Here is a 26859-nt window from a genome sequence, read left to right as displayed (position 1 = left end):
GATGCCTCCTTTGCTTTCATGGATTTTTCTCACCACTCTTGCGAGAAGCTCACTGGATAGCTGCCCTCTTGGGCAGGCAGACCCATCCTGGAGCTGCAGGGGCTAGAAGACCCCAAGCGCAGAGAAGAGGGGAGGCCACCCTAGAATGAGAGAGAACGACACACTGTTTCCCACACCCTCCTCACTCTGAGAATCAGAATCCTTACAATGGGCTAGGAAGGTGACCATGGGGGATTCTGCCCTGGCTGCCTCTTACACTCATTTCCAAATGTGTTTGAACTTCCCTGTCCTCTTTAGGGATGGCAGTTGTGGCAGTGGGAGTCTGTTTTCTCCATTATTTTTCATGAGAATCCTTTGAGAGATTATACAAGGAAACCTGGCATAGAAAGGGGAAGCACCTCAAATGATAAAATTGGGGTTTTCACCAGGGTGGTGACTCCACAGTGCTCTTTACCTGGTCTTGCTTCCTCCCCGATTCCCGAATAACTGCTTTATGTGAGCACCCTCAGTCACTTGTGGGAGCACTCCACCCCCAGTCCCCACCCCATAAATACCATTTAAGGAGGCTTTCTCTCCAGAGCCGTCCTGCACTTACAGGACTCCCAGACTCAGCCTCCTTCACTGTGTTGACTTGCCTGTCTTCCCCTGCCCTCCCCAACACACTGTGAATGTCCCAAGTTTAAAGCAGTGTTACCTTATACACAGACACTCAATGAGTGTTGAATGGAACAGTTTCAAACATGGTGTGTATCGTCAGTATTGGGTGAAAAGTATGATGAGACTAGTAACCCCAAAGAAGAGATACTGGGATTTTCTGAGTAAAGAACCTTCACTCTCTTATTTCCTGGAGGATCTTTTCCAAGTAGGAATATTACCTAGCTTTAGTCCATATTTAGATATAGTCATGGAATACTGGTACTGTAGGGACACTGCTTTTTTACCAATGAAGAGGTAAAGACATGGATAAATATTGACATCACCTTGGTATCTTCAGCCTCTGATTGTGTTACTGTCTCAGACGTGGTAGAGAAGATTTCTCCCCTGCTTACCAAGTATTCTTTTGTACTTGATATGTTAATTGGATATACCCCAATACAAAATTTAAAAAAAAAAAACCGTAAAAAACAAAAAAGAATCCTATTAAATTGTACATACAATTTTAAAAAGTGTATGAAGCTGGATGCAGTACATAGGGAAAATGAGATGTTACGAAAAATGGAAAAGGTTTTAGACCATTATCACTGATGCTCCACCCTACCCCCCTCCAACAGAGTGTTCCAGTCTATATCCTCTCCCTCCTAGGGGGACACCCCATGCAGCCATTCATGATTATTCAGGGATTTTAGTCCACCAAGCAGCCTGCTTTCCAGGTGGCTCAACCGTAAAGCATTCTCTTGCAATGCAGGAAATGCTGGAGACCTGGGTTCGGTCCCTGGGTTGGGAAGATCCCCTGTAGGAGGAAATGGCAACCTACTCCAGTATTCTTCCAGGAGAATCCCATGGACAGAGGAGTCTGGCAGGCTACAGTCCATGGGGTCTCAAATAGTAGGACACAGCTGAGCAGCATGCAACCAGTCTTCTTGTTTCACAGTGAGCATGGCAGTGATGGGTTGAACGTGTTGAAGAGAAAAGTGATTGATTTTCTGACAAGAAGCCATTCTTATGTCCTCTTATCAGCCAGCCCCGCCCCCTAAACTGAAAGGGTAAGAAGCTAAATGCTAAAACTAAGGTTACTTGACATTCTAACTCCTGGCCACTAGAGGGGGGTAGCGACCAGGCTTCTCTCTCCAGCTGGATGTGAGGCATCTTTGCCCAAACTGAAATGTTATCCCTTGAAGAGTGACAATTCAGCATACCTTCTGTTCATTAGCTTTTCCCTCTGTGGAGTCAGTGTTTCGTACTCAAGTAAAAGTAGCTCGTCTTTCCTAAGAGGAGTATTTCCAACCTTGTTAGTGGGTATAGAGATTTTGGCCCCTTTAAAGTCATAGCGCCTGGATGTGGGACAAATAGAATGGTGCACACGCTTTCCCCACCCCTAAGACACAAGCTAACTTAACTATGAGCATAAGAACCATAGTTTCCACATATGATCTGATATACGGCCTTATCAAGAGAGAAAGTATTTTAGGTTCCAGAACATGCATGATTATTGTTTGGTCTCTGTTCAAAGCAAGAGTGAGGGAAATTAGCATCTAAGGAAAATCATAAGCATTGCTACTCTTTCAAGGAGATCTCTGTGTCCACAGATGCCTCTTATTCCACTAAAACCATCTCTGGCTTTTGAAGGGTGCCCAAGGCTGATGCTTATTTCTGGGATGCCTGTGTAAGGCTGGCTTCTGCTATGTAGGTCCTGGCATTCGCTTCCTGGAAAGTGTTACGAGGATTAAAGCAATCAATATTGTTCACTATCTGGAGAATCTAGATAGCTGCAAATGTAGCATCCCTAGGTTTTAAATCGGGGATATACCTAAGTAGGCAGAGTATGCACGGCAGGAACAGAATCCAGGCAATCAAAGGGGTTCCTTGTGAGTAATTATCAAATTGGCTTGGTAGGTTATTTCCGTGTTATTTTAGTATTTTGATTTTTATTCTTGCAAAGCAGAAAGAGAGCAGTTACAGAGAGAAGGACACTGAAGGCAGGAAGAGGAAAACACGCAGGACTGGGAGGGCGGAGCTTGGGAAGATCGCAGAAGAGTCATTGATCTCTGCGAGTCTGAGAGACTGAGTGGGTTCCAGCACATTCACAGAGTCCGTGTGGCTCCAAGCTTCACACCGAAGAGTTAAGGCTGCAGATTATGAGGCTCTGAACCCTTCAAAGAAAGAAATGCCTTGAGGGTAGACCTGCCAGGCTGTTCTGTGAGGAAGTGAGGTCTTGAGGTGCAGGCTCCATGACTGCACATCAGGGATCATTTTTGGTTTTGTTTTTAATATTGGAGTTTGGATCACATGATTATCAAATCTCAAATCTGGTCGTTTTCACTCTTGGCTTGTACTGGGGTCCCTGCCTGTGCCTGAAACTTCCTTTTCCTCATTCTCAAAACAAACACAATTACACAGATCCTTTAAGACCCAGTTCCTGTGTCTCTCCTACTCTGTGAAGCCTCTGGACACCCTTGCCTGCCCTGTGGATCCCATTGCTCTGGCGCTTCCCAGGTGGCACTAGTGGTAAAGAACCTGTCCAGCAATGCAGGAGACATAAGAGACACAGGTTCGATCCCTGGATAGGGAAGATTCTCTGGAGAAGGGAATGGCAACCTGCTCCAGTACTTTTGCCTGGACAGAGGAACCTGGGGGCCTATAGTCCATGGCTTCACGAAGAGTCGGACACAACTGAAGCAACTTAGCACATTGTTCAGTCTCCAAGGGCTTCCCTGGGGGCTCATACGGTAAAGAATCTCTCTGCAATGCAGGAGACCTGGGTTGGATCCCTAGGTTGGGAAGATCCCCTGGAGGAGGGTATGGCAACCCACTCCAGTATTCTTGCTGGAGAATCCATGTGGATAGAGGATAGAGGAGCTTGGTGGGCTACAGTCCATGGGATTGCAAAGAGTCGGACATGATTGAGCAACTAACACTCATTTTTCTTTCATCCCATTGCTCCAGCTGTCTGCCATTAAAGCCCTCACATCATTTCGAGTTTGGTTTTCAGTATCTGTGCAATTTTCTCTTCTGGCTGGGATCCATATCTGTTCATCTCTGTGCCTCCCTTAGTGCCTGGAATAAGCAAAGCTCAATGAGTTCATTCTTCATACTAAGGAGTGAGCTCAAGGTCTAATGTGTGTGTGTGTTTGTGTGTGTGTGTGGGGGGGGGTAGGTGGGTGGTGGAGCTGGACTGCAGATAAATTCAAGATCCACAACCAGAGACACAGCTGGCCTCCCAGATTCTCCTGTTCCATCTCCTCAGATAGATTTCATGAAATGCACAAGATCATCCAGAAATGCCTGACCTTGCTATTCTAGCCTGGCAACCCTAGGCCACCTGGAACCAATTTAAACTTTCAGATATTCTCACTCATAGTTAAGCCATGGTGGTGCCAACTGTGGCTGGCCCAGGAAGAGTCTGGAAGGAGCAATAGGCTGGCTTTGCAGACTTGCCCCACACACTTATTAACAACTCAATAAAGCTACATTACATTTCACATTATTAAATCTTTGAACCCCGACTTCTAGGTTAGAGTACTGTTTTGTGTGTGTGTGTGTGTGAAAGCATAAGAGTCCCTGTGTAGTATTGAGGAGAACTGAGGTAGCCACTTCTGAGTTAGGTTTGGAATTGTTTTCTTAGGTATAATGTAACGTGGATATGCCTTCAGGTTGTGGCTGCTACCTCTATTTACTTCCATGTAACTCAGGTTAGGAAAGTCAGCACAGCATTTCAAGAGTTAAAGGACTTGTGAAATTTTAAGTTGTCCCTTGGTGTTAAATACACTCCATCCAGTCAGGACTCTGTCTCTAGTAGCCTTTCCCATCTCTCTTTTTCATTGATTCCCAGGCCCTAATAAGCCTGAGATGCATTCACTTGCTTCTGTGAACTCTCCAAACACATGCAGTAAAGAAAGCCATAGGACCTCAGTGTGGTTTCTAGTCATCTTCCAGGCCTGTTCTATTGTTGCTCCCAGGACAGCTGACCTCCAGATTGAACAAATAGCCCAGCCAGAGACCCTTCATGGTGGCGGAGGGGAAAGCCGGAGCTCTGACTCTGGCTCCTAGATGGGGCTGGCTCTTGCTTTGCCTATCTGTTCTCCGAGAAACCGGGTGGAGAGTTCCCAGTGGTTCATCTATCTGTCTTTCAGAACTGTGTTTGGGTAGCAAAGTCATGAGCACTTGCTTCTCTCTGGCAGGCGTGGCCCTCCTGCCAGAAAAAGCAGAGGGAAAATCACTTGGTGTGCTGTTGCTAGGAAGCAGAGAGGTGTTTGATGTTTTGATTTTAGCAGTGTTGGAGGCTTGCCTTTTTAATAACACGAAGAACTATAGGTTGTTCGTACAAGACTGAATATGTGCTTTCCTGAAAATGTGTCATGAATGCAGAATTCTCTCATCAAAATCTTTTTTCCCACCATTCACTAAATGAAAAAAAAATCCTCTGGGATACAGGAGAGGGGTACCAGAAGTTCAAAATGAAAATGACACTGGAAAGGTTCTTGTAGAAGCAGCTTTGTTCCAAGGTAGTTCCATGCAGCTCCTACACCACAGCCAGCAAGTTAGGGGCAAGAATGGAATTCATGCCCCTCAGATATCAGTGTCCAACTGCCCAACCCCATGGAAGCCGTGTGAAGGTTATCAGGCCATTCTCATCTACTCTTGGGATGATTCACTGAATGTTTAATGAGCTGTGTGTCCAAGGCACAGTGCTTGGCTGGATGAGCGAGATACAGTTCTGCTGCTGAAACAGAGAAAGAGACCATAAGGATTCAGAGGGTCTGCACAAGAATAAAGATGTGGAAGGCACAGGACCTGATAGACAGGGGATAACTTTTCCTGAGCCAGTCAGGGAGCACCACAGAGGAATTTGAACTGTCTTAAAGGACAGGCATCTGATTTTTCCAGTGGAGAAGACAAAAAAGCACATTCGAGGCAAACACAAGGCAGAAGGAAGCCTGATGGTTAATGAGACAGCCCCATATGAGTGGATGAAAGAATGAATGGGAAAGAAAGAGGGATGTTTAGATGGCTAGGGACCTTGACATTGAGGCCAAGACATTTGAACTTCCTCTGTAGATGAGGCCTTAATCTCACTCCACCAATAAATCCCTCTGGAGAGGACAGGAGTGATTTTCAAATACAGACAGAGCTGCATTCTTGGTACCACAGTCCAGTACCAGTACAATTTTCTGCAGTGATGGAGCTGGTGGAAATGTCCAATATGGTGGTCACGAATTACAGATGGCCACTGAACACTTGAGGTATGGCTAGTGTATGAATTTTAGATTTATGTAATCATAGTTAACTAAAATTTCCATGTAAATGGCTCCATGTGGATAGTAGCTACCATCTTAGAGCTTTTCAGGAGGCAGTGGTTGTAAGTTGACAGGGGAAAAAAGATGAGGAGGCTCCCTTGTAGGTAAATTGTGATAAGTCCTATTTCAGCGGGGGAAGGGACCACAGGTAGGTGCTGACACGTGTACTCTGCTGGGTGCTATGAGGAAAGGTGTACAAAGGGCCTTATTGACACGTGGCACACGGCACATGCACGTAAAATGGATAGACAAGGGAGGCTGTTGGTATGTGCCGTGACAGTACAGCACGGCACCAGTTGCTTGGGGCCCTGTGATAGCCCTTGGCATCCTTTTCCTTATCTCTGCACCGCACAGCTGTGCAAACCCCATGGAACGAGAGTCCTGCCTGCACCTCTCTGCTGTCAGGAAAGATGCCAAGGGCAGGGAGGATAAATTAGAAAAGCATTTCTAGGTACATTAATTAAAAGCTCCCATGGCAGAAAGTATGCTTTACAGGGATTGCTCGGGCCGAGCCGGTGCTCTTTACCTGCAGGGCTTTCCTGGAAAAGCTCATTTGAAGTGGATCCTGTGGTTTCCCGTTGGAGCAATGGGGGACGGTGTTTCCTGACCAAGAACTCAGCATCAGACAGAACATTACTGACAGAATAATGCCATGAAAGCAGAAAAACCAAAGCCATAAATCTCAGTAACTATTGAAAGTAATAACATTCTGCTACTGATTCCGTAAAATGAATATAAATGTAGAGTATTGGTGAATACTGACTAAGGCAAGGTCCATGATCTTCTATTAACATATAAAAATTCAGCTCCACTGGGTCATAAATTAGATTTCACCCATGCTGAAGTATTAAGTGTGATAACATGAATTGAATACTTGAATAACAATAGTTTTGCCTCTCCCTGAAATTTGATGGGTCTATGAACATGCTTGTATTTTCCTCTTAATAAATTCCTTTGTTATCAGCAGAAGCATGCATAATTATTCTGTTATCCATTCCATTCACCCGGATGTCAAGCTCACAGCATCATTAGATCAACGAGGTGGAAATCTGAGGACAACACAAAGTGGATCAAATCACAGCCTATGTCAGGAGGCCCCTGATGTACAGATTAGAAAGATCTTAGCTGGAGAAATATTTAATAGCTAAAATCTACAAATGGAAGCTTTATTTTTCTCCCGTTCTTTATTTTTCACTCACTCTAGTTCCTAAATTTGGATTTAAATATTAATATGTCTTATGACATTCCTTTTGTTGTTTAAAAAATACACTGTGATTTTATCTTTTTAGAAAAGTGGTACATGTTCATTGTAGAATATATGCAGGAAAATAAGAGAAAGAGCCAGCACTCAGGGTTGACTGCGGTGAATATTTGGGTATATCGTTTTCTGCGTGTGATCACTCCAGTATTCTTGCCTGGAGAATCCCGAGGACAGAGGAGCCTGGTGGGATATAGTCCATAGAATCGCAAAGAGTCAGACATGACCAAGTGACTTAGCACATAAGCACGCGTGTGACTACACAAGACTGGAACAGTTTTGCTCTTTTTCCATTAATCCTTCCTGAATGTTTCCTTGAGTTTAAAAATCAACATCATAAACACCATCGTAATGTCTGTAGAATATTTCATTGTAGAAGTCTCCTAAAATGTATGTAACTAATGTAGGCAATTTAGGTTATTTCTTTTTTTTCCATTTTAATAGTATTGTGATGACACCCCTATATATAAACCACATAAGTTACTATTTCCTTGGGTGTGAAATTTCCCTATCAGGATAAAAATGTTTCTTAGGGCTATTTGTAAGTATTGCTAAGTTGCTCTCTAGAAAGATCTTTTAATCTTATTAAGAACATGAGAGTTGAGATTAGAAAGGCCTGAGTTACATTCTTGGTTCTGAAGTTCTGAATCTGTCATCAGCCATGAGACCTTGGGGAAATTGTTAACATCTCCAGGCTTCAGTTTCCCTATCTGTTAAGTGGGCTGGTAATACCACCTGCCTCCTATCTGGTTCTGTGTGGAGTAAATGTGATAAGTCATGTAAAGGCTGAGTAGAGCAAAGTGCTCAACATAAGCGCTACACTTTTACACTTTTGCCAGCAGAGTATGGACTGTCTATTTCTTCATTCTCTTACAAACTCTGGGTACAATTTTGTGTAACAGTCAACTTGACAAGTGAAAAAAGACATCTTATAGTTTTAACTTCTGTGACTAGACACATCTTTCAAGCCTTTAAAAATACGTGACATATTTCAAGTCAAGGACTGACTCTGACAAACGTTTTTCCCTCAAATGTTGTTTCTCATGAGTGCCAAGTAATAGAAGAAGCTCAAATCTTCCTTAGTGTTAAAGGGTAGATGTATTATTGATTGTGTCTAAGAGTCCAGAGTAGTCTGTGGGTAGGGTAGATTATGTGTACATAGCAATTATTAAATATGTGCTTTGAACATTTCTCTCAGCAGTCTCAGTGAATTGGATTGAGCTGTTCATAATTTATTTTAAATTGTATAAATACCTTCATACAGCAACTGGCAGAAATATAGAGAAGAGAAGGAAAACACTAGCCAGCAGTCCTTTCACACAAACAAATTAAATTTTGTTTGCTGACTGTCCAAACAGTTTTATAGAATTACATTAGACATTCTTTCAAATCAGAGGGAGCATTTCCTCTGGTTGAGATTTTTCCCATATAAGTACCACCATTTTACCAGGTTCATGAGGTTCCATCCCCTTCTTGTCATGTCAGTGGGAGTTGAGTACAACAGCAAGGGTACCCATACCCCTGGGCCAGGAAAGAGGGTGAGAAATACATGAAGCAGAAGTGGACTTGGAGGGTAGGACCAGAGCAGCCAAAAATGGTGCTGTGAAGTCTGAGCGCAGATGTGGTGGGCGTGGGTGAGTCTGAAATGAAAATTGAAACAACAAAGGAAATAATGTTGAGGAGGGAGGGTTCCTTCTCAGACATTTAGTGGCTGTTGTAAGGACAGGCTTTGTCTTTTCTTGGAAACCCGGAGGCTCCACGTTACTTTAAAGACACAACATGTGTGTCTAATATCAGAAAGGGTTGAACATGATTTCACAGGTTTTCTGTAACACAAGTGGAGAAGGTATTAAGAATTACAGCTTTGATTATTGCAGAGAGCAGAGAGAGCAGTTTTCCTGTCCTGATTATTGTGTCTTAAGTATCAGGCATCAAACAGTCTCTCTTTGGATGAAATGAAAGCACTCTTGAGGTTTCAGACTTGTTTCTCTTTTGTTCCAGCATAGTTCCCATTTCCCAAGGCCGTGGCCTTGAGTGTTGAAATGTAATAACTCTGAAGGTACACGGTGAGTCTATTGATCTTTTAATATGGTTTCTGCCATTTAACTCTTGTTCAGAGCAGGCAGTTCTACCCAGAGCAAGCTGGTCACTCTCTATAATCAGGTGTGTACACATCTCACACCAAGAGGGAATGCTTGTGTAAGAACACTGGATGATCATGTCCTGATCACTTTTCAAGATCATCAGTGCTATTTATAATCTTGAATATTATTTTTTCTGCTTCCAGCCTGAATTAGATTCTGTAAAGAAGTGGTTTCGCTGAACAGAGTATGAAAAAAAAAAAAAAATAAGGGTAGTCTAATCTTGGGTATCTTATGTAAAATGTTAAGTCAAAATTGTTAGGCAGTAAACTTGCTGCAGGGCTTCCGCGTGACTCAATGATAAAGACTCTCTCTGCCAGTACAGTACACCCCTTGGGTTCATTGTCCTGGGTTGGGAAGATCCCCTGGAGAAAGAAATGGCAACCCACTCCAGTATTCTTGCCTGGGAAATCCTATGGACAGAGGAGACAGTCCATGGGGTTGCAAAGGAGTCAGAAACAACTTAGCAACTAAAACAACAACAACAAAACTTGCTGGGAAGAGAGCACTAGTCTCAGGAGATGTAATTTAGTTCACTTTTTTGTTACTTACTAGTGTGACTTTGGGCCTATTTGTAGAATGACTATTTTTTAATTAATAAAACAGGGCCTGTGCTATGTCCTATTTAACACTCGTAACAGACAGAATGAGACAGGCCTTTGTAAACTGTAATATCATAGTCCAATGTGAGGTTATTATGTCTCCAAGGTCATTGTGTTTGAAAATATATTAGTCCATATTTGAAACACACTTCAGTTCTCTTTACATCCTGGCCAATCATTTCCATATTTAAATTTAAGCCCCTTAGGCACTTCCCAGGTGGCACTAGTGGTAAAGAATCGACCTACTTAGATACAAGAGATGTAGGTTTGATCCCTGGGTCGGGAAGATTGCCCAGAATAGGAAATGGCAACCCACTCCAGTATTCTTGCTTGTAAAATTCCATGGACAGAAGAACCTGGCGAGCTGCAATCCATGGGGTTGCAAAGAGACACAACTGAGTGACTGAGTAAAAAGCAAAACAAGGACCTTGGCTCAATCTCCTATACTTTTCGGTCTAATTAGTGGCCTGAAAATTTTGCTTTATTTGGAATTTGTCACCCCACGTTCTAAAGAACAAGGTTCAGTGTTCCTGAAAAGACTAAGATTCTAAGATACTGGAAAAGTGAATCCTAACTGAATGTCTTCAGAAAGCCAAGGGATTTGATTCTCTCATCAAATTGGTCTCTACTTCAGTTATATCGTAATAGAGCTTATTATTCATATATCAGAGCTACTCACAAAATAGCAGCACCTTGAATAGGGGTGTATTCTAAGAGCTGTGTTCCCAACATGGTAACAAATAGACATTTGTAACTGTTTACATCTAAATTAATTAAAATTCAATCAAATAAAAAATTTGGTTTTTCATTCTCACTGGATACATTTCAAGTGCTGATCGACCAGATATGATGAGTGGCTATAACTTTGGACAGTGGAGACTATAGAGTATTTCCATCATTAAGAAAGTTCTATTGACCAGTGCTGCTCTAGAAGAAAAGGAAACTGATGTCACATTATTCAGAGGTATCTAGTAAGGTTTCATGAAGTATTTTTTAATATCATTTTTAGGTTTCCAATTTAAAATAGCAGCCTTTAATGTCCAGACAAGGTTTGACATTCACTCACCCACTACTTTTCTTCAAGTTGTATTTAGGATACTTGGTATTTGATACTTTTGAATGTTCACTTCATTCTGTTGGTCCTTTAGGTCCTGCGTGACAGACATGTGTGAATGTCCAGTCCATAAAAACTGTTACTGCGAATCATTCCTGGCATATACCCGGGCCTGCCAGAGAGAGGGCATCCGTGTCCACTGGGAGCCACAGCAAAACTGTGCAGGTGAGAAATTTCTGGCAGATCCAACCATCAGAAACTCAACTCCAGTGCCCAAGCTAGTAATGTGCTCAGTCACTAAGTCATGTCTGAGTCTGCAACCCCATGGACTATCGTCCACAAGGCCCTGTGTCCATGGAACTCTCCAGGCAAGAATACTGGAGTGGGTAGTCATTTCCAAGATAGCACTAAAAGAGAATTTGATGATAGGTAAATGGTCACATTCCCCCTTGGCATTATCAGTGACCCAGCTGGATTTCACCTTGATAAAACACAGGAACTTCTCACTGGGCAGGATAGAAAATGTTTAAGAGAAATGCATTGTGATGAGCACATTTGTACAATTTAAGGATTTCCACTGATGCAGAATCCTCTTAACCTCAAGCTACCAGCTTGATGTGCTTAGCACAGGGATAGTCATTGCTGTGCTTTAGGTTATGTGTGGAACAAAGAAGATCCAGGACAGTTACAGTCATTTAAGTTCTTCAGTATAGGTCAGTTCAGTTCAGTCACTCAGTCGTGTCTGACTCTTTGAGACCCCATGAACTGCAGCATGCCAACCTCCCTGTCCACCACCAACTCCCAGAGTCCACCCAAACTCATGTTCATTGAGTCAGTGATGCCTTCCAACCATCTCATCCTCTGTCGTCCCCTTCTCCTCCTGCCCTCCATCTTTCCCAAAATCAGCCTTTTCAAATGAGTCAGCTCTTCTCATCAGGTGGTCAAAGTATTGGATTTTCAGCTTCAGCATCAGTCCTTCCAAAGAACACCCAGGACTGATCTCCTTTAAGATGGACTGGTTGGATCTCCTTGCAGTCCAAGGGACTGTCAAGAGTCTTCTCCAACACCACAGTTCAAAAGCATCAATTCTTTGGCACTCAGGTTTCTTTATAGTCCAGCTCTCACATCCCTACATGACTACTGGAAAAACCATAGCTTTGACTAGACGGACCTTTGTTGGCAAAGTAATATCTCTGCTTTTCAATATGCTGTGTAGGTTGATCTTAACTTTCCTTCCAAGGAGTAAGCATCTTTTAATTTCATGGCTGCAATCACCATCTACAGTGATTTTGGAGACAAAAAACATAAAGTCTGACACTGTTTCCACTGTTTCCCCATCTATTTGCCATGAAGTGATGGGACCAGATGCCATGATCATAGTTTTCTGAATGTTGAACTTTAAGCCAACTTTTTCACTCTCCTCTTTCACTTTCATCAAGAGGCTCTTTAGTTTTTCTCACTTTCTGCCATAAGAGAGGTGTCATCTGCATATCTGAGGTTATTGGTATTTCTCCCAGAAATCTTGATTCCAGCTTGTGCTTCTTCCAGCCCAGCGTTTCTCATGATGTACTCTGCATATAAGTTAAATAAGCAGGGTGACAATATACAGCCTTGACATACTCCTCTTCCTATTTGGACCCCGTCTGTTGTTCCATGTCCAGTTCTAACTGTTGCTTCCTGTGTGATTTTTTTTTTTTGAGAGAGAGAGAAACTGCTATATAAACACCAGTAAAATGTTCTTTTCCTTCTGAGAGACAGATTGCTGTAATAGTCATTATAGCGCTTTGATCTCAGGCAAGTTACTTAGCTTATTTGATATCTGTAAAATGGGCTTCTTTGTTCATCCAAAAAATATTTTTTACAAAATGCCTAAGTACCAGGCATTGAACAAAGCAGTGTGGGTACTTTGGTGACTATGAGAGATGGGGTGAGATCCCTGCCGTTGAAATGCCGCCAGCCCAGTGGGAGAACCAGACAAAAGTAGTAACTCAACAATAAATACTTGCTAAGTGTGGTGAGTTTGGTGAAGGAAACAAATAGAGCAGAGCAAAAGAAAATAAATGGAGCCAGAGTGGGTGGCTACTTAAATGGTGAGGAGAGAAAACTTCTCTTTGGAGGTGATAGTCCAGCTGCACATTCTAGAACTGAAGGGAATCAGGGCAAGAGTTCTATTGGAAGAATCATATTTGTTTAAGATAGCAGCTCTCAAACTGGAAGTGAGTCAGTGTGAGCACAGTAGGCAAGGGAAAGAAAGGCTCAAGATGAGAGTGGAGTTGAAGCTGGAGCTGAAGTCCTGCATGCAGAACTTCACAGGTCTTGAGAAGGAGTCTAGCTTTTATTCCAAGAAGGATGGAAGCCACTGATGAAATTTAAGCAACCTTCCTTCTGCTTTTCGAAGACACTCTGTTTAGAGAATACATTGAATAGGGCAAGATTGAAAGCAAGAGGCTGTTGCAGTAGTTGGAATGACAAAAGGATGGTGGCTTGGATTAAGATGGAGGCAGTGTGTGGAGGAAGAAGAGAGAATCTAGATGTATTTTGGAAATTTATAGTAGTATCTACTCTGCAGAGTTATAAGCATTAGTAATATGCATGTGAAACATCTAGAAGAGTGCTCAACTCTTCCAAGATAGTCAGTAGTAATGCTACTCTTAGACGCAAGATAAGATGACTGTCTTTTGCTACAAGGGTTGGCAAATGGTTTTCTTTAAAGGACCAGTTTTGCCTAGAATGGAGAGACTGGGGTTTGCAACATTCTACATGAATCCGAGAAAACTTAACTCCAAAATTGGAAAAGAAGGCAGTTCATGGCACTGCTAACTTTAATATATACATTGGTGGAGCGCAAGAGTGGTCAGCTGGTTGGAAGAATTGCCTTGAGTCTTATTTTCAGGGCATGGACATCATGTTCACTTAGATAGTGGATCTCAATCTGCTCGACATTGGAGTCATTCTGGGAGCTTAAAAAATAAACCAGGAAACTATGCCTGGGCCCCAAGCCCAGATATCCTGCTTTAGCTCGTCTTGTGTATCACTTGAAACCTCTCTGGTGATTCTGACCTGCAGTCAGAGTTGAAACCACGAAGTTAATTTGTGTGCTTAATGTGTGGCTTTGGGGGAGTAGAATGATGAGGGTTTAGGGATCACTAAAGCTTCCTCAAGCCACCCCTTGACACAGTCACTAATCTATGTCCTTAGAGAGCACTCAAACCCTTTTATCTCCTTGTGACTTCCCTTTTGGATTTGCTCTCTCCTCTGAAAGCCCAAGTCCAATCTATGTCTGAGTTCCTTTTCCATGGCAAGAGTACCTCTCTGTCAATGCTGCCCTTCCACAGGAGGGCTGAGGTGATACAAACTCATATTAAGGTGTGGTTGAGGCTCCTGAAATGTGGGACTGAATGACTTACCTCCCTCTTCAGTGCAGGGTAGTATAGGAAGGGCAGGGTTTTGAGAGACTTGGTCCTTCCGGCACACCTTGAATATGCCTGTCTCCTTTTCTCTACTTTGAGTCCTCTTTCCCTTGAATTTTCCCTGGTGACTCAGTATCTGACTGCAATGTAGGAGATCTAGGTTCGATCCCTAGGTGGGGAAGGTACCCTGGAGAAGGGAGTGCTACCCACTCCAGTAGTTTTGCCTGGAGAATCCCATGAACAGAGGAGCCTGGTGGGCTACAGTCCTTGGGGTTGCAAAGAGTCAGACACAACTAACACTTTCCCTTGAATCTACCAGGAAATGAATAAAATATGTGGACTCAAGGCTCAGCTATTCATCCTGGTGTAACGTTGAGCTCAGCAGAACTTTGTTAATTTTATTAGCTATGATGCTGTGACAAGGATCATATCAGATACAGAATACGTGAACCCTCTCTTACTGGCGCTGAGCTATATTTAACACCAGTTCAGTGCACCCAGTGCATCTGAGGACTATGCTTTCCTCCTGTCCCAGGATCCTGATTTCAGGGACTGAATCTCAGTAGCTAAAATTACTTTTCTAATGGAAAGGGAATATGACTTCTGAAAGGTTCCATTTACCACTTAAAATTAGTGGAACCATCTGAGTGAAGTATAACTGTCAATGTTTGGTTGCAGGGGACCATTTTACACACACACACACACACACACACACACACACTGAACTTCCACAGATAGCTGGTATTTATGGAGATGTGCAGCATCTCTCAGTAGATGCATTTCTGTTTCATCTGGAATATTGAAGACTCTAAGAATACTCTTTACTTGTTTTTAGCTCTCAGATCTTTTGGCTTATGACAGCACTTAAGACCACTTAATATAGAGAAGAGAAATTTTCCAGAGTAAAAAGCTTGTAAGTTGAATAGATAAGCCAGCCAAGCAAGAAACTCTGAATGAACAAGTGGCATCTCTCAGAAGGCTGGATTTCAGTATTTCCACGATACCACCACACAGTATATGCCCATCAGTGGTGCTGAGAAGGACTAATGAAACTCTATTTAGTACAGGAATTGCTAAACACAGTGTGATATGCAGAGGGCTACTGGGAAGGTCTATAAAAGTTTAATAATGAACATGTATATTAATATGTACTATTTTCTAAGCACCTCCTTTGCCCCAAGGACTAGTCTGGCACTTTATATTACATTTTATCTTATTTAATCCCCACTCTAATCTGTATTACCCACATTCTACAGTAAAGGACATTAAGGCTTAGAATATTTAAGTAATTTGCTAAAAATCACAGAGCTAGAAAGTAAGAAAGCTAGGACTCAAACCCAGGTCAGTTTGCATTATAGCCCCTGTTCTTAATTATTAGGAGAGCACAAATAAGCAAGTACACTGTAAAAAAAAAAGTCTACCTATTGTAAGAATAAACATTGCTTATAAAATAGAAACAAAAATATGAGTTAAAAATTTATATATATCCTTACATATGAGTGTATATTTGTGTATTTATATAAGCATCAACTAATTTATTAAAATCTCAATAACCTCAGATATGCAGATGACACCACTCTTATGGCAGAAAGTGAAAAGGAACTAAAAAGCCTCTTGATGAAAGTGAAAGAGGAAAGTGAAAAAGTTGGCTTAAAGCTCAACATTCAGAAAACGAAGATCATGGCATCTGGTCCCATCACTTCATGGGAAATAGATGGGGAAACAGTGGAAACAGTGTCAGAGTTTATTTTGGGGGGCTCCAAAATCACTGCAGATGGTGATTGCAGCCATGGAATTAAAAGACACTTACTCCTTGGAAGGAAAGTTATGACCAACCTAGATAGTATATTGAAAAGCAGAGACATTACTTTGCCAACAAAGGTCCCTCTAGTCAAGGCTATGGTTTTTCCAGTAGTCATGTATGGATGTGAGAGTTGGACTGTGAGGAAAGCTGAGCACCAAAGAATTGATGCTTTTGAAGTGTGGTGTTGGAGAAGACTCTTGAGAGTCCCTTGGACTGCAAGGAGGTCCAACCAGTCCATCCTAAAGGAGATCAGTCCTGGGTGTTCTTTGGAAGGAATGATGCTGAAGCTGAAACTCCAATACTTTGGCCACCTCATGCGAAGAGTTGACTCATTGGAAAAGACTCTGATGCTGGGAGGGATTGAGGGCAGGAGGAGAAAGGGATGCCAGAGGATGAGATGGCTGGATGGCATCACTGACTTGATGGACGTGAGTCTGAGTGAACTCCAGGAGCTGGTGATGGACAGGGAGGCCTGGCGTGCTGCGATTCATGGGGTCGCAAAGAGACAGACATAACATGGGGTCACAAAGAGTCAGACACGACTGAGCGACTGAACTGAACTGAATTGAATTTATTGAAATATTCGTTGTGTTTGTTGTTGTCATTCAGTCACATTTTGTCCGACTCTTTGCGACCCTGTGAACTATAGCACACGAGGCTCCTCTGTTTTCCACTCTCTCTGGTAGTTTGCTCAGATTCATGTTCATTGTGTCAGTGATGCTATCTAACTATCTTATCTTCTGCTATTATGTTATGTTGTATGGACCATTCCAGTTTCTGTTCACCTGTTCCTAATCATTGTTACTTGGTACCTTTTGACTTGATAACTTTCCTATGGTCTTGCTCCTGCATCTTACTTTGCCATCCTTAGCAGATTTTCTGCTACTTGTCACTGAACTTTCAGGAATACATTTTATAAGCGGGAAAGATTCTGGGGTATTCAAAGTGGTATGTGTATTTCTGCAGCAAATGAGATAATCTGCTGGCTTCTGTGGAGAGTTTCCTCCTTGCTTTATTCTGCAGACTCCAGGTGATTCTAGCCCCTTTCCTGCAGCACCTCTGCTCTACTTATACACACTGATATCCTCCTTGATGACTAGACATCTCCTATAAAGGATTAGGAGATACAGTCAGCACGGTAACCTTCAGCACAGAAGAGGGGTGTGTGGGAACAGCTGAGTCCCAAAGGGCACAAATCTATGCTTACTAACTGCATTGATAATGCCAACACGTAATGCCTTCATGGGGCACCACATAAAGTAACATGTAATGCTCCTTGCATACTTTATAAAATAGCTGTTTATGTGCCCCCTTAAGAATATAAACCTGCTAACCCTAGCCACGGACTTCCCCGGTGGCTCAGCTGTATAGAATCCGCCTGTAATGCAGGAGACCTGTGTTCAGTCCCTGGGTCAGGAAGATCCCCTGGAGGAGGGCATGGCAACCCACTCCAGTATTCTTGCCTGGAGAATCCCATGGACTAAGGAGTCTGGTAGGCTACAGCCCATAGGGTTGCAAAGAGTTGAACACAACTGAAATGACTGAGCAGAAACACAACCCTAACCACTCTGGTAATTTTCTAGTTTTTAAAACATGGTTTTTGTTTTTTTTTAATTAATTAATTAATTGATTAATTTTTTATTTTACTTTACAATTCTGTATTGGTTTTGCCATACATTGACATGAATCCACCACGGGTGTACATGCATTCCCAAACATGAACCCTCCTCCCACCCCCCTCCCCACAACATCTCTCTGGGTCATCCCCGAAATGAAACCTTTTCAAATGCACGTGTATGAATTAGATCACATTTATGTTGTCAGTAAGTATTTTTTGCCTTTTACAAGTTTGAAAAAATATTGGATACATGGAGGATAAAACAAGATCCAAGTCAGGATTAACTTTCTAGGATTGTATAAAAGTTGTGCCAAATTGAAGGCAAATTTGATCATATTATCTCCCTAAAACCCTTCTAAGACTCCCTCAAGGATTACAGCCCCTGCCCACCTCTCTGCCTTTGCCTCCTCCCACTCTCATTCTCAAATTCCTTGCTTCTCCTTCAACAAACCAAGGATCCTCCAGTTTCTGATTGAGTCATGGCTGCTTGTTGTTGTTGATTGTACCCTCTTTGCCCCCCTACCCCCTCCCCTAGCACCATACTGTCTCTGGAAAACTTCTGCCATTGTCTGGCAGTGCCTTGTCATTTTTTGATATCTAAGTGGGATCTATTTTCTGAAGTTTTCCTAAATCCCTAGTTAAGTTCAGTTCAGTCTCTCAGTCGTGTCCGACTCTTTGCAACCCCATGAATTGTAGCACGCCAGGCCTCCCTGTCCATCACCAACTCCTGGAGTTCACTCAGACTCATGTCCATTGAGTCAGTGATGCCATCCAGCCATCTCGTCCTCTGTCGTCCCCTTCTCCTCCTGCCCCCAATCCCTCCCAGCATCAGAGCCTTTTCCAATGAGTCAACTCTTCGCATGAGGTGGCCAAAGTATTGGAGTTTCAGCTTTAGCATCAGTCCTTCCAAAGAACACCCAGGACTGATCTCATTTGAATGGATAGTTGGATCTCCTTGCAGTCCAAGGGACTCCCAAGAGTCTTCTCCAACACCACACTTCAAAAGCATCAATTCTTTGGCGCTCAGCTTTCTTCACAGTCCAACTCTCACATCCATACATGACCACCGGAAAAACCATAGCCTTGACTAGAGGGATCTTTGTTGGCAAAGTAACGTTTCTGCTTTTTAATATACTATCTAGGTTGGTCATAACTTTCCTTCCAAGGAGTAAGCATCTTTTAATTTCTGGCTGCAACCACCATCTGCATCTGATTTTGGAGCACAAAAAAATAGTCTGACACTGTTTCCACTGTTTCCCCATCTATTTGCCATGAAATGATGGGACCGGATGCCATGATCTTATTTTTCTGAATGCGGAGCTTTAGGCCAACTTTTTGACTCTCCTCTTTCACTCTCATCAAGAAGGTCTTTAGTTCCTTTTCACTTTCTGCCATTAGAGTGGTGTCATCTGCATATCTGAGGTTATTGATATTCCTCCCAGAAATCTTGATTCCAGATTGTGCTTCACCCAGTGTTTCTCATGATGTACTCTGCATAGAAGTTAAATAAACAGGGTGACAATATACAGCCTTGACATACTCCTTTCCATGTCCAGTTCTAACTGTTGCTTCCTGACCTGCATATAGGTGTCTGAAGAGCCAGGTCAAGTGGTCTGGTATTCCCATCTCTTTCAGAATTTTCCACAGTTTCTTGTGATCCACACAGTCAAAGGCTTTGGCATAGTCAATAAAGCAGAAATAGATGTTTTTTCTGGAACTCTCTTGCCTTTTCCATGATCCAGCGGATGTTGGCAATTTGATCTCTGGTTCCTCTGCCTTTTCTAAAACCAATGTGAACATCTGGAAGTTCACGGTTCACGTATTGCTGAAGCCTGGCTTGGAGAATTTTGAGCATTACTTTACTATCATGTGAGATGAGTGTAATTGTGCAGTAGTTTGAGCATTCTTTTGCATTGCCTTTCTTTGGGATTGGAGTGAAAACCGACCTTTTCCAGTCCTGTGGCCACTGCTGAGTTTTCCAAATTTGCTGGCATATTGAGTGCAGCACTTTTACAGCATCATCTTTCAGGAGCCCTCAATGTTGAGTTGATAATGTGTTCATCTTGCATTTAATTAAGAATCCATTTCTGTGTCTCCTTCACCCATTTTTTTTAAATTTCTTTTTTTTTTTTTGAAGGATAATTGCTTTACAGAATTCTGTTGTTTTCTGTCAAACCTCAACATGAATCAGCCATAGGTATACCTATATCCCCTCCCTTTTAAACATCCCTCCCATCTCCCTACCCATCCCACCCTTCTAGGTTGGTACAGAACTCCTGTTTGAGTTTCCTGAGCCATAGAGCAAATTCCCGTTGCTTATTTATTTTACATATGGCAATATAAGTTTCCATGTTACTCTTTCCATGCATCTCACCCTCTCCTCCCCTCTCCCCATGTCCAAAGTCTATTCTCTATGTCTGTTTCTCCATTGCTGCCCTGTAAATAAATTCTTCAGTACCATTTTTCTAGATTCTGTATATATGTGTTAGAATATGATATTTATCTTTCTCTTTCTGACTTACTTCACTCTGTATAATAGGTTATAGGTTCATCCACCTCATTAGAACTGGCTTAAATCACCCATTTGGTTCTAAGTCCTGGCTCCTGAGACTAAAGCTCAGAGATGATATCTGATTCACATCAGATTCCCTGGCCTTAGAGGATGCCTGCCCCATAGTAGATACTCAGTAAAAGTTTATTGATTTAATTTGAATTGAATAGCAATGGTGAAAATAATCCACTTTTCCCCTAAGTAGTTCTGTATTTTCTACCTACAAATGATGAGGAAAATATCTGTTCAGTAGTCAAAGGTAAGATGTCACAGAGAAGCAGTAGGAAAGTACGTGGTGCAATTAGAAGAAAGACTTGAGAGGTCAGAGAGAGGAAAAGACGTGGGGGAATGCATGTCTATAGGAGAAGGAGGGAAAAGGAAAGAGCGTGGGTGAGAGAGACAGGAAATTCTGCCGAGTTTTCATAGTAGGAGGGATCTTTGCGAGATCTGAGGGGAATAAAGTATCTGGAGTGAAAAGTGAGTTGAAAGAGGCATTCTGGAAGCAGCAGAGTAGAAAATGAACTCAAGGCCAGCCAAATGTAATCCAAATTGGGAATCAAGATGATGGATGGAACTTCATTAAGATTAAATCATCATCCAACAGGCACAGGCATTTATTAAGCTGCTCCTCTGTGCTTGGCCTTGTGCCAGAACTTTACCTCATGGAAGACAAGGACTCTGCCCTCAGGAGCCCCAGCTTTGGTGGTTCATTCTGTTCAAGCAAGGGTGCTTGTTATAGTGACCTCTGGAACCTTTAAAATTTACAGCTGCCCAAGGTTCCACTGTAGACACAGAGCAAAATCTTTAGGGAAGGGACTGAGGAATATATGTCTTTTAAAAGACCCTTAGGAGACCCTTGTGAGCGTCTCCAAATAGGAACTACAGATGCACAATGAGATGAAATCGCTCAGTGGTGTCCGACTCTTTGCGACCCCATGGAGTATAGAGTCCATGAAATTCTCCAGGCCAGAATACTAGAGTGGGTCGCCTTTCCCTTCTGCAGGGGATTTTCCCAACCCAGGGATCGAACCCAGGTCTTCCACATTGCAGGTGGATTCTTTTCCAGCTGAGCCACAATGGAAGCCCACAGATGCACAGTAACTGGGGGGTTAGAACAAGTGAACAGGTAACTATAATGTGAGAAGTGCTGCTGGGTGCAGAGCAGGGAAGGGTATCTGGAGAGATCCAGGAAGCTACTTGAAGGAGATGACGTTTGAATTAGGACTTGGAAAATGATTGGTTTGGGGAGAGAATCCAAGCTAATGATAATCAATTTCAGAGTGTTTTGACTGGAAATTAGAGCTAATATTGTAACAACTGATAGAGAAAGAGAGGGAAGGGAAGAAAGTAGAAGGGAAGGTAGGAGAAGAGAATTAATGAGAAGAGAAAAGAATGTCAGGGAAAGGGTCTTGGAGGCAATTTGAACCTTTAGTGTTAAAGAGGTGGTAAAGAAGCCCAAGAGAGAGCAGGTGTCTGCAAGAAGTTAGTTGCTTTTCAACGTTGTGTTAGTTTCTACTGCATAGCAAAGTGAATCAGCTGTGTGCTATGCTGTGCTCAGTTGTTCAGTTGTGTCTGACTCTTTGCAACCCCATGGACTGAAGCCCACCAGGCTCCTCTGTCTATGGGGATTCTTCAGGCAAGAATACTGGAGTGGGTATCCTATCCCTTCTCCAGGGGATCTTCCTGACCCAGGAATCAAACCAGGGTCTCCTGCATTGCAATCAGATTCTTTACCAGTTGAGCTACCAGGGAAGCCTGAATCAGCTATATGTATACTTATATCCACTCTTTCTTGGATTTTCTTCCCATTTAGGTCACCATAGGACATTGAGTAGAGTTTTGAGATTAACTGCCCAGAGTTAGCATCACCCTCCAGAGGTTTAAGGCCTCAGTCCCATAAGAAACCTCATTTTAGATGCTGGTTGCCAAGTACTGAGTCCCTAGGTTACCCTTTCTCTGCTCCACTTGGCTACAGAGTAGGGGCAGAGAGCTGTTCTCACAGCCTCCTTCCCTTTGGGGCTTAATCATTTTCTAGAAGGGCTCACAAAACTCTGAAAAACACTTATTTACTCTTGAAAGTAAAGAGAAAGTGTTAGTTGCTCAGTTGTGTCCTATTCTTTGCTACTCCATGGATTATAGCTTGCCAGACTCTTCTGTCCTTAGGATTATCCAGGCAAGAATACTGGAATGAGTTTCTATTCCAGGGCATTTTCCCAATCCAGAGGTTGAACCTGGCTCTCCTGCATTGCAGCTGGGATTCTCTAATAAACTGTCTGAGCCGTTTATTATAAGGGATACAAATGAACAACCAGATAAAGAGGCACAGAGAGTAAGTTCCAGAAGGGTCCCCCAGACACAGGAGCTTCTGTCCCAGTAGAGCGGGGACACCATAATCCCAGCACCTCAATGTGTCCTCCTGTTCCAAAGTTTTCTGAACCCTGTTGTTAGTCATTTAGGGATTTGTATGGAGATGTCCTTATATAGGCACAGTTGATTAAATCATTGACGGAAAGTGATAAGCTCAATATCCAGTCCCTGTCTGCATCCCTGGCAAAAAAGTGCTGAAAGTTCCAAGCCTTTAATCATGCTTTGGTCTTTCTGGTGAGCAGTCCCCATTCTGAGGCTGTCTGGGTACCCCAACCACCAGCCCTATTGGCATACAAACACTCTGGAGATTTCCAGGTGTTCTAAGAGCTGTGTGCCATGAACTGAAGACAAAAACAGCTACAGATGGAGTTTGGATGGTTATTACTGTTCTTCAAGAGGATTCTTCTAAATTCTTACATGTGTCAACATCCCTCCTCCTGAGAATGAGGGGTGCCACCTTTGATTGTCATTGGAAGTAATTCAGATGGAAAAGTCTGCGTGTCATAAAACTTCCAGAATGTTGGCAGTATTTTTTTTCTGACAAATCTATTCATGAATTTTCAGTAAGTTTCAGAATACTGTCAAAATCATTTTAGCTCCAACTGAACAAAGATAGAAAATTGCTATGATTTGGCTACATCATCATTTTCATATTCTCTGACCAGCCAGCCAGCTACTTCCCTCTCCCCTGTCACACATCTAAATTTTCTCTGTTGGGCTCTACCAACCTCTCACTCTAACTAGTTTCAAATTGATTAATTCAACACATGATAACTAGATTAAAGTATGTCACACATTTCTAATATCCTTGGCAGATTTTTTTCCTGTATGAGTTGTTGTTGGTGGTGTTTAGTCGCTTCGTGTCCGACTCTTTGCGACCTCATGGACTGTGGCCCACCAGGCTCCTCTGTCCATGGGATTTCCCAGGCAAGAATACTGGAGTGAGTTGCCATTTCCTACTCTAGGGAATCTTCCCAACCCAGGGATCGAAACCGCATCTCCTGTATGTGTGATTCTGTATATCTGAATATCAAGGTAGTTGCAACAATGATTCCTATTCATTGCAGCTCAACAACTGGAAGTTAACTGGAGTTAACTTTTCATGCCATTCTCAATACCTAGGTAACCTGGAGATTTACATGTAGCTTTACTCATGTATTAGTAAAGCTTCCCTGGTGGCTCAGACGGTAAAGCATCTGTCTACAATGTGGGAGACCTGGCTTCGAGTCCTGGGTTGGGAAGACCCTCTGGAGAAGGAAACAGCACCCCACTCCAGTACTCTTGCCTGGAAAATCCCATGGACGGAGGAGCCTGCTAGGCTCTAGTCTATCGGGTCGCAAAGAGTCAGACACGACTGAGCGACTTCACTTCTTCCTAACGTACAGTCTTCCCTACCTGGGAATAAAGCGGCTCGTTTTCTCTCATTTTGAAGCTCACTGGCTCAGCAGGTGGGTGTTTCCGGTCTCCCAGGTGCAGGTGATTCCGAGTGTCTGGGAAGTGCCGGGTTCTTGTTCCTCTTCTGTTAGGAGGCGACGTGCACCTGTGCTGCGGGGAGACCTGTGCCACGAGTGACATGAGCCTGCGGGAATGGCATGGGGCTGAGGGTGAATGAACCTGGCTGTTTCCTCACATCTCACCCTTCATCTCCTCTCTCTTCCAGCCACCCAGTGCAAGCATGGGGCCGTGTATGACACCTGTGGCCCAGGATGTGCCAAGACCTGTGACAGCTGGAATGAGATCGGCCCCTGCAATAAGCCGTGTGTTGCTGGCTGTCACTGCCCAGCAAATCTGGTCCTTCACAAAGGAAGGTGCATCAAGCCAGTCCTCTGTCCTCAGCGGTGACCTTTGTTCCGCTCCTTCTGACTCTGAACCTAGTGACACTGAAGTGGAAGAGCCAATGAAAGACTGCAGTATTTGTGCGCTGATTCTGCAGACACACACACAGAGTACATATGTGTACATATATAGATATATTCAGAAGCATTCCATCATTTATATAAACTATAGGTGGAGTATTATATGTATATTTTTTGCTATAAGACATGTATTGTTTCTAGGATCCTAATCTGTAAGCCATTGAAGACATTGTATAAATAAATCAAGTGTTTTTAATTTAATAAGGCAGCATGCAGACATGCTGGATGGCTTTACCATCACACACATTTGTCATTTTTAAGGAGAGTTTTCTAAGAGATCAAAATTGCCCGCCTGAATTAATTTTTTCTTTGGATCAGGATTTGCTGTTGAATGGGGAGTGTGTTTTTTCTGGAGAAGGGCAAATTTATTTGGGGGTATTTCTGCTTCCAGAGAAAGGAAAGTATGCCTGAGAGAGATGGCTAGTGATTGGCGACAGGCTCTAATGGTGCATGTAAGCAAGGGATAGGCTGTTAGACTTTACTGGGTCATGGTCTGACATTATTTCCAAAACTGATTGGCTGGTTACCAAGAAATGTATATTCGTCACTAAAGCATAACCGAAGAAGCAAATGATTTCTTGCCCTCTTAGCATGTTCCCCAAGTCTCCTAATTATATATGTGTGTATGATGGATGTGGCCACCTCTGTGTCCCACACTGAGATAATGGAGTGTCTGGATGTCTTGTTAGTTTAACTGGGCGTGAGCAGATATTTGGAGAAACTGTTGCCCAACATATGAGAAAATATCCATTTCTCTGAATCTCATGGCAGTTTAGGAGGAACAAATCCAGTTGAGTCAAAGTAAGCTATCTATATTTTGTGACTGTTCCATGTATAAAGTGAAAGCCTTTATTTCCAGAAGACTCCTAGCCCAACACTATTTGCAACAGGGAATCTGTCCTAATTATTAGACAGAAAGAAAGGCTTTACTGATCAGTTGCTTTAACATCAATCCAAACAAAGAAGGGTCTACATGCTTGCTCTCATTTCCTGATAGGTTACTACTAGTCACTATGTGATTTTCCTGACTTTTGTTTTCCGCTGAATAAGTGAGAATGTAACAAAATAAAACCCACTGATGTCCAAAAATAAAATGTTCTGTGTTGTAGTAAATAAAGAAGTTAAGTTTTACAACAATGCATTTTCTATTTCAAAATGTGTATGTTATACTTTATAAATGGCAACATCAGGTCATCCATTTTAGCAACTTTATTTAGCAATATTTTATATACCATGCAATAACATTTTTATAAAGAGTATTATTAGTAATTAACAACAAACTTCCAAAGTTTTGATAGCCAGCATATTGCCGTTGCTTGTTAAGACATTTGTGTTCCTGTTTCATATATTCATGACAGCTAAAGGATTAGTTTGGATTTTTTACTGGGGCATATCCAGCTGCTTGAGTAAATTGAATAAGTTACACAGTTTAATAGTGACTGGCTGGGACATTAGGGAACGTGGTTGTCATTGTTGTGCTTGGGTCATGACCATCCTCAGTATCCGGGGCGCAAAGAACCGGTGCTTCAGGGCTGCACTTGGAAAAGGGACTTTGATGTAAGAGCATTGGGCTCGAGGTATGGTTTGTAATCTTGTCCACATTGTTTAAGATCTTGGGCCATACTTTTGCTTCTTCGAAACATAAAGAGGCTTGATAGTATATGGGCAGATTTGAGGATTAGGAGGCCTAGACACTCACTCCACCACTAGTGAGATAACATGAGTAGAAATCTGAGACATGTTTTCCGAACCGTTTTACACTCATAATCTCATTTACTTCTCCCACTGTTCTCAAAGGAGGGGCAGGGCAAATCAGTTGCTCTCTTCTGGTTGGCTACTTTTTTATTCATTTATTCATTCATTTATAGTACCTTTAAATTCATTTCCAGTTCACACTGTGTTTTTCTCCATGAAAGAGGGATGCAGAAGGGAAAATTGTAGGTTATTTATTCACTGCTCATGATTGATCCAAGAACTGAGTACTTCTACCCAGTAAGACGAAATAGCCTCTTTCCCAACACTTTTAATCATGGCTGCCCATGATTAAAATGATGAAGGCTCTTCTTCATGGACCGCTTCCATCCATTTGGGGGGCTCAATTATAAGGTTGTGTCACATACCTTATCAAAGGTATGTGACACAAAGGTTTAGTTTAATCTTTATCAAAGGTTTAGTTTAATCTTT

At 42.5% G+C, this 26859-nt stretch overlaps 1 protein-coding gene across 1 annotated transcript in view; it reads left to right on the top strand.

Annotated features, from left to right (window-relative positions):
• BMPER (BMP binding endothelial regulator) overlaps positions 1-25812 on the top strand; it is a 255604-nt gene extending 229792 nt beyond the window's left edge. The window contains exons 14-15 of the mRNA XM_040259659.1: positions 11104-11234; positions 24420-25812. Of these exons, the coding sequence (XP_040115593.1) occupies positions 11104-11234; positions 24420-24601 (313 nt within the window). The 3' untranslated portion in view covers positions 24602-25812. The remainder of the gene's footprint in view (positions 1-11103; positions 11235-24419) is intronic.
• The last annotated feature ends 1047 nt before the right edge of the window (positions 25813-26859 follow it).

The sequence above is a fragment of the Oryx dammah genome, unplaced genomic scaffold, assembly GCF_014754425.2.
Source record: "Oryx dammah isolate SB20612 unplaced genomic scaffold, SCBI_Odam_1.1 HiC_scaffold_18, whole genome shotgun sequence".
In the NCBI taxonomy this organism is placed as follows: Eukaryota; Metazoa; Chordata; class Mammalia; order Artiodactyla; family Bovidae; genus Oryx; species Oryx dammah.
Note: the sequence above shows the minus strand (reverse complement) of the source record. Positions and strands in the feature narration are given on the sequence as shown.